The sequence below is a fragment of the Bombina bombina genome, chromosome 2, assembly GCF_027579735.1.
Source record: "Bombina bombina isolate aBomBom1 chromosome 2, aBomBom1.pri, whole genome shotgun sequence".
In the NCBI taxonomy this organism is placed as follows: Eukaryota; Metazoa; Chordata; class Amphibia; order Anura; family Bombinatoridae; genus Bombina; species Bombina bombina.
In genome coordinates, this window is record NC_069500.1 from 491,685,453 (window position 1) to 491,704,644 (window position 19,192).

The window sequence follows — 19,192 nt, forward strand, 5'->3', positions numbered from 1 at the left end:
ACTATGTCCATTGCCGCCACCATCAACCCGATCACTTCCATGCACTGAGCTATGGAAGGAAGAGGAACAGAATGAAGTATCCGACAAGAGTCTAGAAGTTTTGTTTTTCTTGCCTCTGTTAGAAAGATCCTCATTTCTAAGGAGTCTATAATTGTTCCCAAGAAGGGAACCCTTGTTGACGGGGATAGAGAACTCTTTTCCACGTTCACTTTCCAGCCGTGAGATCTGAGAAAGGCCAGGACAATGTCCGTGTGAGCCTTTGCTTGAGGAAGGGACGACGCTTGAATCAGAATGTCGTCCAGGTAAGGTACTACTGCAATGCCCCTTGGTCTTAGCACCGCTAGAAGGGACCCTAGTACCTTTGTGAAAATCCTTGGAGCAGTGGCTAATCCGAAAGGAAGCGCCACGAACTGGTAATGTTTGTCCAGGAATGCGAACCTTAGGAACCGATGATGTTCCTTGTGGATAGGAATATGTAGATACGCATCCTTTAAATCCACCGTGGTCATGAATTGACCCTCCTGGATGGAAGGAAGAATAGTTCGAATGGTTTCCATCTTGAAAGATGGAACCCTGAGAAACTTGTTTAAGATCTTGAGATCTAAAATTGGTCTGAACGTTCCCTCTTTTTTGGGAACTATGAACAGATTGGAGTAGAACCCCATCCCTTGTTCTCTTAGTGGAACAGGATGAATCACTCCCATTTTTAACAGGTCTTCTACACAATGTAAGAACGCCTGTCTTTTTATGTGGTCTGAAGACAACTGAGACCTGTGGAACCTCCCCCTTGGGGGAAGTCCCTTGAATTCCAGAAGATAACCCTGGGAGACTATTTCTAGCGCCCAAGGATCCAGAACATCTCTTGCCCAAGCCTGAGCGAAGAGAGAGAGTCTGCCCCCCACCAGATCCGGTCCCGGATCGGGGGCCAATATTTCATGCTGTCTTGGTAGCCGTGGCAGGTTTCTTGGCCTGCTTTCCCTTGTTCCAGCCTTGCATTGGTCTCCAAGCTGGCTTGGCTTGAGAAGTATTACCCTCTTGCTTAGAGGACGTAGCACTTTGGGCTGGTCCGTTTTTACGAAAGGGACGAAAATTAGGTCTATTTTTCGCCTTGAAAGGCCGATCCTGAGGAAGGGCGTGGCCCTTACCCCCAGTGATATCCGAGATAATCTCTTTCAAGTCAGGGCCAAACAGCGTTTTCCCCTTGAAAGGAATGTTTAGTAGCTTGTTCTTGGAAGACGCATCAGCCGACCAAGATTTCAACCAAAGCGCTCTGCGCGCCACAATAGCAAACCCAGAATTCTTAGCCGCTAACCTAGCCAATTGCAAAGTGGCGTCTAGGGTGAAAGAATTAGCCAATTTGAGAGCATTGATTCTGTCCATAATCTCCTCATAAGGAGGAGAATCACTATCGAGCGCCTTTATCAGCTCATCAAACCAGAAGCATGCGGCTGTAGTGACAGGGACAATGCATGAAATTGGTTGTAGAAGGTAACCCTGCTGAACAAACATCTTTTTAAGCAAACCTTCTAATTTTTTATCCATAGGATCTTTGAAAGCGCAACTATCCTCTATGGGTATAGTGGTGCGTTTATTTAAAGTAGAAACCGCTCCCTCGACCTTGGGGACTGTCTGCCATAAGTCCTTTCTGGGGTCGACCATAGGAAACAATTTTTTAAATATGGGGGGAGGGACGAAAGGAATACCGGGCCTTTCCCATTCTTTATTAACAATGTCCGCCACCCGCTTGGGTATAGGAAAAGCTTCTGGGAGCTCCGGCACCTCTAGGAACTTGTCCATTTTACATAGTTTCTCTGGGATGACCAACTTTTCACAATCATCCAGAGTGGATAATACCTCCTTAAGCAGAATGCGGAGATGTTCCAACTTAAATTTAAATGCAATTACATCAGGTTCAGCCTGTTGAGAAATGTTCCCTGAATCAGTAATTTCTCCCTCAGACAAAACCTCCCTGGCCCCCTCAGATTGAGTTAGGGGCCCTTCAGAGATATTAATATCAGCGTCGTCATGCTCTTCAGTAACTAAAACAGAGCAGCTACGCTTACGCTGACAAGGGTTCATTTTGGCTAAAATGTTTTTGACAGAATTATCCATTACAGCCGTTAATTGTTGCATAGTAAGGAGTATTGGCGCGCTAGATGTACTAGGGGCCTCCTGAGTGGGCAAGACTCGTGTAGACGAAGGAGGGAATGATGCAGTACCATGCTTACTCCCCTCACTTGAGGAATCATCTTGGGCATCATTGTCATTATCACATAAATCACATTTATTTAAATGAACAGGAATTCTGGCTTCCCCACATTCAGAACACAGTCTATCTGGTAGTTCAGACATGTTAAACAGGCATAAACTTGATAATAAAGTACAAAAAACGTTTTAAAATAAAACCGTTACTGTCACTTTAAATTTTAAACTGAACACACTTTATTACTGCAATTGCGAAAAAACATGAAGGAATTGTACAAAATTCACCAAATTTTCACCACAGTGTCTTAAAGCCTTAAAAGTATTGCACACCAAATTTGGAAGCTTTAACCCTTAAAATAACGGAACCGGAGCCGTTTTAACACTTTAACCCCTATACAGTCCCTGGTATCTGCTTTGCTGAGACCCAACCAAACCCAAAGGGGAATACGATACCAAATGACGCCTTCAGAAAGTCTTTTCTAAGTATCAGAGCTCCTCTCACATGCGACTGCATGCCATGCCTCTCAAAAACAAGTGCGCCACACCGGCGCGAAAATGAGGCTCTGCTTATGCTTTGGGAAAGCCCCAGAGAAATAAGGTGTCTAATACAGTGCCTGCCGATATTTATAATATCAATATACCCAGATAAAATGATTCCTCAAAGCTAAATATGTTTTAAAACTGAATCGATTTAGCCCAGAAAAGTCTACAATCTTAATAAGCCCTTGTGAAGCCCTTATTTACCATCGTAATAAACATGGCTTACCGGATCCCATAGGGAAAAATGACAGCTTCCAGCATTACATCGTCTTGTTAGAATGTGTCATACCTCAAGCAGCAAGAGACTGCACACTGTTCCCCCAACTGAAGTTAATTGCTCTCAACAGTCCTGTGTGGAACAGCCATGGATTTTAGTTACGGTGCTAAAATCATTTTCCTCATACAAACAGAAATCTTCATCTCTTTTCTGTTTCTGAGTAAATAGTACATACCAGCACTATTTTAAAATAACAAACTCTTGATTGAATAATAAAAACTACAGTTAAACACTAAAAAACTCTAAGCCATCTCCGTGGAGATGTTGCCTGTACAACGGCAAAGAGAATGACTGGGGTAGGCGGAGCCTAGGAGGGATCATGTGACCAGCTTTGCTGGGCTCTTTGCCATTTCCTGTTGGGGAAGAGAATATCCCACAAGTAAGGATGACGCCGTGGACCGGACACACCTATGTTGGAGAAATCACATATATCCTAGGAGTGCTGGTATAAAGTGAGCAAATCATGCAGGTCAAAGTAGCTTTTTGGCTATATGCACTGACATTACATGCTGCTTAATGCATAGGACTTATAGATATATACTTTTATGATATTAGACACTTTGTGAGTCTATCTATATGTGACTGCACATAGAATAATAATAAAAACCATACAAAGCATTGATAGAGCTTTTATCCTAAATCTAACAGCCCTTTTTTTGCATATGCATTAGAACATTTTATCTAGAGTCCTCTTTTTACCATAGCCATTGGTATGTTTTATTATTAGTTAAATTATATTACATATATATGCTTTTTTCTAGATGTGATTCCATCAATAAATGTGTTTTTTTTCCATTCATGCTAGTTTTCTGATCACCCTTGATTTGAGATTGTGTTATATGGAAAATGCTAGCTAGGGCATCCTTTATTTTTTTCTCTCTTTTCTTCGATTCTTACCGATTTAGCTTTAATGACTAATTTTTGATGCCCCCTGTGCACCTGGGGATACAGACATTTTTTAGTTATCCTTGGTTCTCCTTTATGATTAATTATTTTGGGTCTTCTTTAGAGCCGATGTGGGGTTGATTTCATTTTTTAATATAATATATATATTCCAGTAGAGAGATCTTTAAAAATAAATAAATAAATAAATAGAGGAAGCGTGGGTTGGAAACACTACATATAATAGTTGTATTTAACACTGCAAGAACAGGTTAAACTTAAGCACCCATTTTAACTGTGTGGATTATGTTATATAAATAATATAATAAACACCCATTTAAATATTTTTTTCTATGTTAAGCATGACAAAGGCTAAAGCTTTTCTCAAATGAGTTAATGGGATATACATAGTATTCTGAAAATGGTCTGGAAGGGGTCCACAACCCTATTTTCAGAATACTCTGCATAGCCAATTAATTTATTTGGTAAAGCGTCAGCCTGATGTACACACATTTAGTAAAGAAAATAAAAATCTGGCTTCTAAGTATTTTGGTTGGCTCCTAGTCTTAGAAGACAGATGTGCTGTTACCCTGCACCACACTGGAGTTCAGGAAGGGGGAGGAAATTGGAGAGGAACATAGCAAATATTTACATTGAGAAAGAACAAACAGTGACACCTAAAAAGAAGAAATGAAAAGTGCAGACACTAAATCTTATTTTAAAAGGGACATTCTTTATACTTAATTATGTAGATATCTTTTGTTGAAGAAATAACAATGCACATTGGTGAGCCAATCACAAGTGGTATTCATGTGCAGCCCCCAATCAGCAGCTACTGAGCTTTTTCAACAAAGGATACCAAGAGAATGAAGCAAATTAAATAGATGTAAATTGAAGAGCTTTTTAAAATGGCACTCTTTCTAAATCATGAAAGAAACAAGTTGTGTTTCATGTCCCTTTAACTGCCACTGCTCGGTTCCTTCTGCAGATATAATACATTTTCTGCCATGATATTGCAGAATGTTCTGCCTTGGGGTTTCTGGTTAACTTTTTTCTATAAACAAACCCAATCCCCTATCCAACCAAATAAATTGAACAACGAACACAATTCTCTCTAACCTCTATCACATAGTTTATTTAAATAAATAAAAAAAAAAAGAAGAAAAAAAAAGAAAAAAAAGATACACACGATATTAAACAGGATATAAAACACTAAATAGAATGATGTAATCAAAGCAATTATTAGTCTGAGAATAAGGTGTTTTTTTAAATAGTTTTTAAAATACAGAAGTGTTCATTTTCAGGACCCCTAATGCAATGTGTACGCCACCATGTTGTAACCTAGGTTTTCATCTCTGCTGAAGCAAATCAGAGAGTAATAAAGGTGTCATTAAAATGTGCAACTAATGTCTGTGCTGAAAATCCCAGGTAATATATTTGGAGTCTGCACTTCCTCTAACACTAATTGGAATGCCCAAAATTTTTAAAATACAGGAAACAAAGACAAAATAATAGTGCCTTTAAAGCACGTAAATAAAAGCAAACAAATCAAATTGTGTGTATTGATTGATTTCATGGAACAGCCTAGATAATAATATAAAAAAAAATCTGTCTGAATAAAAATGGAAAACATTGCTGTACCTTCGTGTACTGTTCCACTAGCTTGGTAAAGTAGTTAAAGAGGCTGTGCTGGGGCCGCAGGAAGTCAAACTGGTAATTCCGCTGCTCTTTCTGCATTAGTTGTGACAAGAATTGTCGCCCATTACGAGCTACAAACTGTGCTGTTAGCTTTACCACATCCAGGTCAAAAGCAGAGATGGAAGGAGGGTCAGCCACAAACTCAAACTCTGCTGGAGGCTCCTTGGGGATAATGGTCTCTTGCACAACCTGTGCCTGAACCTGGTAGGACAAATCTTCAGATGTAATACAGACAGCAATCTACTGTGTAATAGGAGACAGTCAATGTAAAGCGTACTACAGAGGAACCACAGTATGACAGATATATAGATATAGCAGTGCATGAGTATGTTGGAATAAAAAGGTAGCTCAAAAAAGATTAGACTTTATAAATGCTGAGTTATAATAAACTGAAAATGTTGCGTCTGTGAACTGACATGAAAGCTGTATGCTAAACAACTTTAGAGGTTGCATGGTACACACCATTATATTGTAATTATACAACTAGGAATTTAGTTGTGTGAGCTTATATTACCGTTTACCTGTACCCTCTGGCAACACAAAGGCCACAAAAGTTTCCATGCACCTGGAAGAGGAGCTTTAAAGAAATCTCACCCTTAGCTGAAAATGACTGTTTACTGCATAGGATATGTGAATTTGTTCAGCAGTATTCAGTAAATAAGTTTTTTACACAAAATGCCACATTACATTATGTTTTCCAATTTCAATTGTTGCAAGTAGCAAAAAGGAAGAGAGTTACAAGAGGCAGCAAAAGAGAAAGGATGAAAAACATTTTTTCCCCTCCCATCACTAAAAAGGATCAAGAGTGAAAAATAAAAATAATAAAGAGGATACCAGGAACAGCATAATGAGGTGTAGGGGCATAATACACATGTATTGCATAGGTATAGCTACAGTCTCATTTGTAAAACACTGTACCCACTATGCAAGTGTGTAACCGGTAATGTTTTAGGATTTTTTATTTTTGTAATGAGCCATGATCAAGTACTGTTTGAGCACTAGAAACACCACTGATAAAAGGGTTGTGTTCTATAAATAGTAGGTAGATAAAATGACTTGGGGGGGGGGGTCATGGACAACAATTGGAAGACAACTCAAAAAAAGCTTGTTACCTTCTGAGGCAGTTGCTGTATAGACTGTTGCTGCTGCATAACCTTTGGGATAGCAGCGGATGGCTCCTGGGCTTTGCCTTCCTTGAACTCATTGACCTTGTGCCGGTAGTAGGCATGGTAGGGGTCATTAGGATTCAGGAAGTTAAACTTTGGATTGTTTATTTCATTCTGACGAATCCTAGCTTCAAACTCTGGACCATTTCTGAAAAAAAAAAAAAAAGTATTTTTGTTCTGTTCCTTTATTCTGCTCCAGGAAAAGGTACAATAATTCAAGTAAAATGGTGTACAAACTGAAGTAGACAAGTGGATTATTTTTAAAGCTATAACCTCTACTGATCTGTAAGTAGCCAATCCTCTGAAATCAGTCATTTTAACATTATTAAAAAAAATGTCTGGGTATCTTACATATTTCAAATTGTCCCTATTGAGTGCAAGTGCATAAAGCTGAAGTGGTTCAGATATCTTCTGCACAGACCAGCAACCTTTTGTCTCATCAGAGGAAGTCTAGCCTCCCCATATGTGAGCTTGTGTCAACTGCCTTACGAATTCATGTATGTCAGGCACACTAACCTGGCTACGAAACTGGCAGTCTTGTCCACAATATTTCGGACCTCAGGTGGAGGGTAAATGATGCCCACAATTGGCTTGGATGGAACCACCTCCTCTTTTTTCTCCTCTTCCATTGGCTACATAAAAGTGTAAGAGAACAGTTAAAGCATACACATGTAACAAAAGACATTTTACTTTTCACTCCTGCCTCCTAAAAATACTAGATTGGTTCTTAGATCAGGCATTAAAATATATATATATATATATATATATATATATATATATATATATATATATATATATATATATATATATATATATATATATATATATATATATATATATATATATATATATATATATATATATATATATATATATATATATATATATATATATATATATATATATAGAAAATAACTCATTGTGTAAACCATTTACAAATCTAAACAAGTCAGAAGACTTGCTTTAATCCCAGAAACTCTCTGACTACACTGTTTCCAATGCAGCAAAGGAATCTGGGTAAGATATGCAAATGAGGTTCACAATGACTCACTTTTTTACTTTTAGCCTGCTTTTTAAGACAGACTTCCCTTTACGCCATAGCACTGCTGCATTACACAGCTTTTATGCTTAGCTAGGGTTAGTACAGTGATTCAGACCAATCCCAGGACAGCTGTTTCGTGGTTATTGCCACTCATCAGCTGGGAGTAGGTTGAATCACTGCTTGGAAAAGTTCATTTCTGGGGGAAATTCAACAACAATTAAAATTATGGGGAGGCGAAAAGTGAGTTTAAAATCCTCCACTAAATGCACAATATAGAGAAAATAACTCATTGTGTAAACCATTTACAAATCTAAACAAGTCAGAAGACTTGCTTTAATCCCAGAAACTCTCTGACTACACTGTTTCCAATGCAGCAAAGGAATCTGGGTAAGATATGCAAATGAGGTTCACAATGACTCACTTTTTTACTTTTAGCCTGCTTTTTAAGACAGACTTCCCTTTACGCCATAGCACTGCTGCATTACACAGCTTTTATGCTTAGCTAGGGTTAGTACAGTGATTCAGACCAATCCCAGGACAGCTGTTTCGTGGTTATTGCCACTCATCAGCTGGGAGTAGGTTGAATCACTGCTTTTATCCTGGGATTGGTCTGAATCACTGTACTAACCCTAGCTAAGCATAAAAGCTGTGTAATGCAGCAGTGCTATGGCGTAAAGGGAAGTCTGTCTTAAAAAGCAGGCTAAAAGTAAAAAAGTGAGTCATTGTGAACCTCATTTGCATATCTTACCCAGATTCCTTTGCTGCATTGGAAACAGTGTAGTCAGAGAGTTTCTGGGATTAAAGCAAGTCTTCTGACTTGTTTAGATTTGTAAATGGTTTACACAATGAGTTATTTTCTCTATATTGTGCATTTAGTGGAGGATTTTAAACTCACTTTTCGCCTCCCCATAATTTTAATTGTTGATAGATATATATATATATATATATATATATATATATATTTTGACATATTAAAACTAATATAGGAGGATCTGAATGTTTTTTCCCCCATTCTGAGAGAACTCTAGTTATGGCTCATTCAGCCCCTCTAGAGGGAGGATAAGAAAGTCTTTTGACTCTGCAGCAAACTCCAATGCAGTGGAATGATAAAAAGGGATATAGCACTTTAAATAAAAAGCAGCCAATGTAATACATTGCCAACCACATTATACTGAAAACCAGGTCAAGAAACAGGACCAAGTCTGGAGGGAGTTTATTATTATTTTCTTTAATCTGTAGCCCTGCAACAAGCAGTTCTAAGAGGTTTGTTCTTTTTGAAAAGGGAGACTATATATATAATCTCATTTTTAACAGAGTGATATGTCCCTTAAAGAGATAGTCAACACCCAACACAACATGATTCCATATTTTTAAAACCCAAACGAAGATCCGCCTGCAAAGCCTCCCTTCTCTATTACTTCTATCCTTCACAATACATGCGTTAATTTGTTTGAAATATGGCTGCCTAACTCCCCCCACCGTTACGTATCTCCCTTCTCTTTCAAGCCATCCGCCAATCAATTCAATCCTGGGTCAGAATCTTCAAGCTCGTTCACAGAGTTTCACGCATGTGCGATAGGAACCAAAAAAGCGTAACTTTATTCTGCAATTGTTTGACACGAAACACATGAATTAGCTGCTGGAAGTCAGATTTCGGAGTACGATCTGAATTATTTACAAACGCACGATGACGTATCATCAATACCTACATTGACGAGCCTGAAATGGCATAGAGATGGGGAAGAAGGATGAGAGGGAGGAGTTCGGCAGCCATATTTAGCGTAGATTAAACAATGTATAGTGAATGATTACTAGGACAAGGATAAAGGTAATACAGAAGGGAGGCGGTACAGGCGGATCTTCGTTTGGGTTTTAAAAATATGGAATCATGTTGTGTTGACTGTCCCTTTAAAACCAGGGATTTACAAATCCAGGAATCCATGGCTCCTACATTTTTGTAATCTTTATAGAACTATAAAGACAGATATAATTCCCTAGCACCTTCTACATATAGCTCTTCAAAAAGCTATACATTGGTTCCTAAGATTCAAATAGGTTTGTCAACCCATGGTTTAAATAGTTTGTGTCTAGTTTGAGCAGAGAGATTACTGATCAGTTTACAATGCCTGATGAACAGACCTAGCAATTTATAGAAAGTCAGCTAAAAAAAAAAAAAATAGCTATTGTAACCCACCTTTCCTATATTCTTACTGCAGAGGCATTAACACTTGCTGAGCACTGACTTACAATACTGCTGTGGATAAGATGTTCAATACATAAGGAGGAACTATATTAATCAGGGATGGACTGAGACCATTCAAGGCCCCGGGCAAAAATTAGGTAAGGGCCCCCACTAACCCAAATTTATGCAAATGAACATGGTAGCCTCCCTGCCCTCACCAGGCTCTCCAGAGCCAAGACTACCAACATCAAGGGCCAGAGACAGGGCCCCAAACCTCCAGGGCCAGACCCCACACTCCGTGGCCCTCAGCGACAAACCCCCGTCAGGCCCCCCCTCCACACACTCTGTGTCCCCCGAGCAACAAACCACACATCAAGGAACAAGGACCCCCCTCTGGGGCCAGGGCCCCCACTAAACCCACACAACTGCTTAGTTACTGAGAGGGCAGCTGTCAACCCTAGCTTAAGCAGCACAACATGAGTCATTGAGATGCCATTTGTGGGGCCCCCTACATGCTGGGCCCTCAGTCCAGGTCCTATTTGCCCAGCTGATCAGTCCGCCCCGGATTTTAAATGATGAAACATATGCAACTGGGTCATATTTTTACCTCTGCGTCACTTATCGCCATCCCTGACACCGGGCATTCAAATTCAATAAAAATGCTTCAGGTACTAAGAAACAGCTAATAAACATGCCTAGCAGAATGTATTATAATAGTAGAACAATGGTGGGCCAAAATATACAAAACATAAGTAATCTCATTCTTTTCAGAAGCCTTAGACAAAAAAAAAAAAAACACCTTTTCAAACTTTTTGGAAGTGCAAATTTAGAACTTCAAGCTCCCACAATTCCTCCCACTACAAATACATATTTTATTTATACATTTCCAAAGAAAAAAAAAAAAAACACAACAAAAAAACCCACACACATTAAACAATACCATATTCAGAAATTGAGAAGTCTTTGGAAACCTTGCATGGCACAGAAATGCCAACAAACAAGTGTCAATGCACGAATAAAAGGTGAAAACAGGTAGCTATGGTCTATGCATTTACCAAGAGACAGGAAGCTTTATTAATTTAAAAAGGGATATGAAACCCAAAAATAATTTCAATTAATTAATTAATCTTTATTCTCTAGGCAAATTGTTGAAAAGCAGGGACGTATACTTAGGAGCCGGTGTTCTAAAATAAGTCTCAACTTATAAGAATGCGGGACCTGCGTCACTTCCGGTGACGTGACATCAGCTGTTGGAGTTGTGTGGTGCTCACTGCACAAGTGGCCCAACCTCTCAAAATCAGCGGTTTCAGTAGCAGCAAAGGGTCAATGAATTATATGAAGATTAGCCTTTATTGCGCATGTGCTCCCGACACACTCCCCGCATGCGCACGGCATCAGAGGGTCCAGGATTTATACAGGCGAGTTGCCTTCAGTGCACATGTGCGCAGTGACGTAAATGGGAGTGAAAAAAATAAAATAAAAAATAAACATACAATTTGAAACATGAAAATATGTGAATCCCAAATGATCAACACTTAAAAAGTATAGGGCGGATTCCATTAAAAAAAAATTATATATATATATATATATATATATATATATATATATATATATATATATATATATATATATATATATATATATATATATATATATATATATATATATATATATATATATATATATATATATATATATATATATATATATATATATATATATATAGTCACGTGGCCCCACAAAATCTAACAGTTGTGTCTGCATAGCGTGATCAGACCTAAGGTTTATGGAATGAGCCATTTACAGATTTAAATTGGTTCATTCTATAAACCTTAGGTCCGATCACTCTATGCAGACACAATCGTTAGATTTTGTGGTGCCACTATACATGCAGGTTTTTTTTTTTTTTTTTTTTATGGAATCCATCCTATACTTTTAAGTGTTGATCATTTGGGATTCACATATTTTCATATTTCAAATTGTATGTTTTTTTTTCCATTTTAGATTTTGTGGGGCCAAGTGACACTATACATGCAGATTTTTTAATGGAATCCGCCCTATACTTTTTTATTTATTGTTTTTTATTAATGATTTGCGCAATACATGAAGACATAGGTAAAAATACATCATACTGATATAGTCCATACAGTAAGTGCTAACATTCCATTCATGTCTATCAGTTATGTCTATCAGTAAGTGAGTCCCTTGCTCAAATGTCTTCAATTACGTGTTAAAAGTGCAAAACAATATCAGCGTCAATGTAATAAAGTTAAACAGTTAATCTAAACAATTTTCCTCAGAAGTTTTTTTTTTTTTTTTTTTTTAACCATCAGGTCCCCAGGTCCGGCTCCAAAAATGTTGTATATCCTAGCAGTATGAAGTAGCTATGGATATTTTGTACGGTCTGGCGTTCTCCCAGGTCTGCAGCTCCTGACCTTTGTGCCTGGATGAGTTGCTATCTAACTCTGGTGGAACTGATACTTATATGATAGGCCCTTCCGTGGCAAGGGGCAGTGAGTGTGTAATGCCGATGTGGTGAGCAGGATGGCCTACTCTGAGAGCGACTCCTGCCATAAAAATTTAGCATTTAAAATTATGTCTGTTTGGTTTCGGCACATGTAACCATATTTTTCCAAAGAATACTGCTCCTCTACTTCCTCCAGCCACAAAGATCTAGTCAGAGATACTGACTTTTTCCAGTGGCGGGCTATTAGCCTCCTCGCACTATTAATGCCGATCTGTAAGACCAACAATCTTAACCTACATTTCAATTTGGGCATGTTGTTCAACAGTGCCATGTTTGGGGTCAACGTAAATGTTTCAGCCACACATTTCTTAAATTGTAGTTCAACAACTTTCCACAATGAGTGGATTCTAGGGCAGTGCCACCACATGTGTAGCAGGTCACCACGTTCTCCACACTCACGCCAACACAGGTTAGGTGCATTGGGGTATATACTCGATAACCTAGATGGGGTCAGGTACCATCGTAAGAGGATTTTGAAGTTTAATTCTAATAATACGGGAGAGGTTGAGGATTTTTTGACTGATCTAAAAATTTGTTCCCAGGTTTCAGGCTCTATGTGTTCTTTTAAGTCTGAACTCCATCTATCTGTGTAGGTCGGCAGCACTGCCGTAGGGTTATTTGTAAGTAGCTTACGTGAAATGGAAAGAGTACCTCTCGGTGCAATGCCAGTGTAGCACAACTGCTCGAAAGTGGTCAACTCTCTCAGAAGATCCGATTTAAATGGGGAGGTATATATATATATATATATATATATATATATATATATATATATATAATGGTGTAACTGTGCATATTTAAGCCATTTTGTGAATCTTCCATCAGCTATATTAGTTAATTTATCCCTCTCTAGGAGTTTGCCTGCTTCTATGAAGTTAAATAATGGGATTGTGTAATCCCACTCCGTCAGTCTTTGAAACCCTTTATCTAGGCCTCCTACCATTTCTATGTTTAGTGTAATCGGGAACAGGGGAGATCTGTAGGTAGAAATGTAAGGTCTGGAGGCTATAATGTGGTCCCAGTTTTTAAAAAGTTGCTTATGTAATTCGAGTTGTCGGCATTGGGGGGGTCTGAGGTCTTTTGATACCCAGCAAAGAGCCTGTACGAGAGGTGTCCTAAGAATGTGTGAGTCCAACGTCACCCATGCCTTGCGCTCTTGTGTATTATGCCAGTCTAGTATCCGTTGCAATGTCACAGCTTGGTAATAGTCTTCAATCTTAGGTAATCCTAATCCACCATTCAAAACAGGTCTGTGCATCGTATTTCTGTTAATTCTCGGTCTACACCTACCCCATATGAATGTATTTATGCATCTTTGAAGTCTAGTTATATACCAACTGGGCAGATGGAGGGGTACTGTTTGCAGTATATACAAGATTCTAGGTAGTGTGGTCATTTTTATCACCTGTATCCTCCCCCACCAAGATAGAGGTTTGTTCGTCCACATTTTGAGGTAGCGTTGTGTATTAATGAACAGTGTATTATAGTTTTTGTCAAATAATGTTGTCTGGTTAGGGGATAAATGAACTCCCAGGTATTTTATTGAATCTACTTTTAATCTAAGCGGGCACGTCCGCGACAGGGATGTGAAATTAGGACCTGGCATGTTAATGTTTAAAATTTCGGACTTTTGTTTGTTAACTAAGAAGTTAGAAAAGGTCTGAAAGGACCTCAGGGATGGATGTAGAGGGGGATGATATTGTGAATAGTACGTCATCAGCGTACATAGCAACTTAATAGTCGAGCTGGCCAATTGCTATCCCTTTTATGTTCTGGTTTCTGCGTATGTGAGATGCAAGAACTTCCATCTGTAGGATAAATAAAATCGGGGACAGGGGACATCCCTGTCGCGTACCATTGTGAATTGGAAATGCTGATGATAGAATCCAGTTTGCCTTTACTTTAGCACTGGGGTGGCTATATAAACTAAAAATTCTTCTTAATGTTTTGGGGCCGAATCCTATGTTTTTTAACGTTAATTTTAGAAATTGCCAATCAGTCCTATCAAATGCTTTCTCGGCATCTATAGCCACTAAAACTGACTCAATACCTTGGTGTTTAGCATAGTCAATGAGTGTTAGGGCTCTAAGGGTATTGTCCCTCGCCTCTCGGCCAGGGACAAATCCCACTTGATCAGTGTGCATTATATCTCTGAGAACCGTATTAAATCGGTTCGCTAAGATTTTTCCCAACAACTTTATATCTGTGTTCAGTAGTGAAATTGGGCGGTAACTGGCTGGGTCATCTTGTGGTTTGTCCGGCTTTAAAATTACTGAAATATGGGCATTTAGGGAATCTCTAGGGAACTGTGTGTCTCCGTCTATTGCGTTAAAAAGTGTCAGCAAGTGTGGGGCTATTATTTGGCTAAATGATTTATAGTAAAGGTTTGTGAGGCCGTCAGGACCAGGGCTTTTCCCTACTGGGAGATCTTTAATAGCTTTTAGTATCTCTAGTAGTGTGATAGGTCTCTCTAGGTCTGAGACTTGGGTTTGTGATAGTTTGTTCAGGTTCGCTGACTCTATATATTCTATAGTTTGTTGTATGTGTGTTGCGTCATGGTTAGCGTTTAGATTATATAGCTGGTGGTAGAAGTTTTGAAAGTGAGTTGCTATGGCCTTACTATCTTGGATATATGTTCCTTGTTGTGTTTTTAATCTGTGTATGTGCGTGAGGGAATCTCTTTCCCTCAGAGTGTTCGCGAGTATTCTACCTGGGCGGTTGCCTTCATAAAAATATTTCTTTCGGAGCTGTAACGCTTTCCTCTGGGCCTCTTAGTAGAGGAGCATTTTAAGTTAGTTTCTAGTGGTTGTTAGCTCGCGGAGAGTGATTGAATTAGAAGGGGAGTTCTTGTGTTGTATTTCTAAGGTGTGTATTTTGGTGGTTAGGTGTGTCAAATGACTATCATATTGTTTCTTAAGTCGTGCCTTGTGTTTAATACATTCCCCTCGAAAAACTGCTTTATGGGCTTCCCATACATAAAGAGGGGATGTTTCTGGGATTGCATCGCCCTATACTTTTAAGTGTTGATCATTTGGGATTTACATTTTTTTCATATTATTTCAAACTATGTTTTTTTTCACCCCCATTTACGTCACCGCGCGCATGCGCTCTAAAGCCAACTCGCCTGTATAAATCCTGGACCCTCTAATGCGCAATAAAGGCTAATCTTCATACAATTCCTCAACCCTTTGCTGCTACTGAAACAGCTGATTTTGAGAGGTCAGGCCACTTGTGCACACTCAGTGAGCACCACACACCTCCAACAGCTGATGTCACGTCACAGGAAGTGACGCAGGTCGAGACTTATTTTAGAACACCGGCCCAATTCTGGAGCACTATATGGCAGCAGTTCTGCAAGAATGTTATCCATTTGAAAGAGCAATAGATGGCAGCACTATTTCCAGCCATTTAGTGCTCCAGATGCCTAAGTATCTCTTCAACAAAGAATATCATGGGAATGAAGCAAAATTTGATAATAGAAGTAAATAGGAAACTTTTTTTTAAATTGTATGCTTTGTCTGAATCACAAAAGAACATTTGTGTGTTTGGTATCTCTTTAACTGTACTCCATTCCATCATTGGCCTGTATCGTCCATTTGCCAAGCACTGCAACATTTTCCAGAAGAGAACTATTTTAATTAGTCCTGTCCACTGACTGGAGACTAAACTCAAGTTTCTATTGTGCATATGAGAGAACATTAATTATGTTAGCGTTTATCATAGATATTAAAATAGCACAAGTAATAGACTTCTTTATACATTGATTTTAAAAAAAAAAAAATCACTTTCTGTGCTTTTTCTTTAAGATACCCAAAAAGGTTTCAGAAATCGATCTTAAAAAGGGACACTAAACTCAATTTTTCTTTTATGATTGAGGTAGAGAATACAATTTTAAACACTCCAATTTACTTCTATTTAATTTGCTTCATTCTTTATATATCCTTTGTTGAAGAAATAGCTATGCACTAATATATATATATATTTTTTTTTATAGGGCTATTTTTACATTTCAGCAGTGTTTGTGTTTAGCTCTAATTTTCCTCTTACTCATTTACTGTACCCACATATTATATACCGTTTTTCTCGCCATTAAATGGACTTTCTAAAGATACCATTATTTTCATAATATCTTATAATGATATGATGAAAAAAATGGAAAAAACAAAACACTTTTTCTAACTTTGACCTAATGACCCCTAAAATCTACACATCTACAGCCACCAAAAAACACCCATGCTAAATAGTTTCTAAATTTTGTCCTGAGTTTAGAAATACTTAAAGTAAATGTAAATTTTTTGTTATTAAATTAATCCTACTTGCTCACAATGTTATATATATTCAAACCGCAATAATATTTTTCGAATATAACTAATGTTTATAGTTTTATTTCAATTCCAAATTATCTCCGTTATATACATTGAACTCCTCCCAACCGTCTTCTTGCTGTATTTCACCCCGATTTCCCCTGCATCATTTAAATATTTACCGCCCACTCGATGACGTCTATTTGATACTCGGTCACGATCAGGGGTGACATTTGCGCATGCGTTTCAAATTTTGCTGACAAAACGCGCATGCGATACTCAGGTCGTAGAATAAATAATAGGCTATTAGTATTGGGCATGCGCGAATCGCGGACGAGCATTGAGTATGCTACGTCATCAAGTAGTTCATGCATGCGCAGTTGAAGCGCGTGACGTAGCGAACAACCGGCCTGACGCCCCGGGGGTGAAAAAAAGATTAAGAAAGCGAAGTGTCAATCATAAAACTAATGTGGGACCAAAATAGCAGGCGGAGGAATCGGCGGTAAGAATAGCAAGTAAAAATATATATATTTACTTTTATATATAGATTTTAAAAATATGATGAATTAAACTAACGTTTATTTTAGCAATTACACACTTTGATGAAAAGCAGTTCTGTTGACTTTACATGCACTTTAAAAGGGACACTAAACCCAATTTTTTTCTTTCGTGATTCAGATAGCGCATGCAATTTTAAGCAACTTTCTAATTTGCTCCTATTATCAAATTTTCTTCATTCTCTTTCTATCTTTATTTGAAAAGCAAGAATGTACGTTTAGATGCCAGCCCATTTTTGGTGAACAACCCGGGTTGTCCTTGCTGATTAGACAGCACCAATAAAAAAGTGCTGTCCATGGTTCTCAACCAAAAATTGGCTGGCTCCTTTGCGTAGATGCCTTCTTTTTTCAAATAAAAATAGCAAGAGAACGAAGAAAAATTAATAGGAGTAAATTAGAAAGTTGCTTAAAATTGCATGCTCTATATGAATCACAAAAGGAAAAAAAATTGGGTTCAGTGTCCCTTTAAATGTTTACATGTTCTTTAAAAGTTATAGGGCAATACATACAAGTAGCACTTTGCTATTTCCAAACCATTTTCCCCCCTCAAAATTAGCGATAGTTACATTGGAACACTGATATCTGTCAGGAAGCCCTGAATATCCCTTGACATGTATGTATTTTTTTAGTAGACAACCCAAAGTATTGATCTAGGACCATTTTGGCATATTTCATGCCACAATTTCACCGCCAAATGCAAAAAAACAAACAAAAAAAACAAACCAACTAACTGTCATAATTTTAGGTTTCTCACTGAAATTATTTACAAACAGTTAGTGCAATCATGGCACAAATGATTGTAAATACTTCTCTGGGAACCCCTTTGTTCAGAAATAGCATATGGCTTTGGCGTTGCTTTTTGGTAATTAGAAGGCCGCTAAATGCCGCTGCGCACCACACTTTTATTATGACCAGCAGTGATGGGGTTAATTATGTAGCTTGTAGGGTTAATTTTAGCTTTAGTGTAGAGATCAACCTCCCACCTTACACATCCCACCCCCTATTTCCCTCCCAAACCGCTCTCTTCCCTCCCCAACAATTGTCCCTGCCATCTTAAGTACTGGCATAAAGTCTGCCAGTACTAAAATAAAAAGCATTTTTTTTTTTTTTTTTATTGATTATGCAGTGTTGGATCCCTCATTAGCCAATAACCTCCCTGATCCCCCCCCCCCCGTACAGCTTTCTAACCCCCCCATCTACCTACTTGCTGCCATCTTGCCCAAATAAAGTTTAAAAAAAAAATTATATTAAAAATAAAGTTTTTTTCTGTAGTGTAGCTGCCCCCCTCAATACCCTCCCCACCGGCCAATATTTAATATCCCCCCCTTCCTCTTGAATTTGTCATGTAGAAATCTGGCGCGCATGCACGCACGCCCACCGTCCACCCCGCCGCGGCCGTGAGTGAATACGCATACATCAATGTACACAGGAACCAGCACTTGATGGGCTGCCCACCCGCCTCCCTGCTGCTGCTCCCACCCACCAACGATCTGCACCATCAATGGCCGATGCAGGGAGGGCCACAGAGTAGCCCTCTCTGCATCAGTGGTTTAAAAAGAGTATTGCAGTGATGCCTCAATATCAAGGCATCACTACAATACCCTGAAAGCGGCTGGAAGCAATGATTATCGCTTTCAGCTCTTCAAACCCCAGAGGAGGCACGTCCTACAAAAAAATACCCTTAAGGACCAAGGACGTGCCTGACAAGTCCTGTGTCGCCAAGGGGTTAAAGGGATATGAAACCTAAACTTTCACGATTCTGAGAGAGCACGCAATTGTAAACAACTTTTTATTTAATTCTATTGTCAATATTTC

The 19,192-nt window shown here is 38.6% G+C and overlaps 1 protein-coding gene across 1 annotated transcript in view; it reads right to left on the reverse strand.

Annotated features, from left to right (window-relative positions):
• SF3A1 (splicing factor 3a subunit 1) overlaps positions 1–19,192 on the reverse strand; it is a 47,273-nt gene that overhangs the window by 24,840 nt on the left and 3,241 nt on the right. Inside the window, exons 2-4 of the mRNA XM_053702202.1 lie at positions 7,285–7,400; positions 6,715–6,916; positions 5,546–5,803 (exon numbers count right to left, since the gene is read on the reverse strand). Coding sequence (XP_053558177.1) covers positions 5,546–5,803; positions 6,715–6,916; positions 7,285–7,400 — 576 coding nt within the window. The remainder of the gene's footprint in view (positions 1–5,545; positions 5,804–6,714; positions 6,917–7,284; positions 7,401–19,192) is intronic.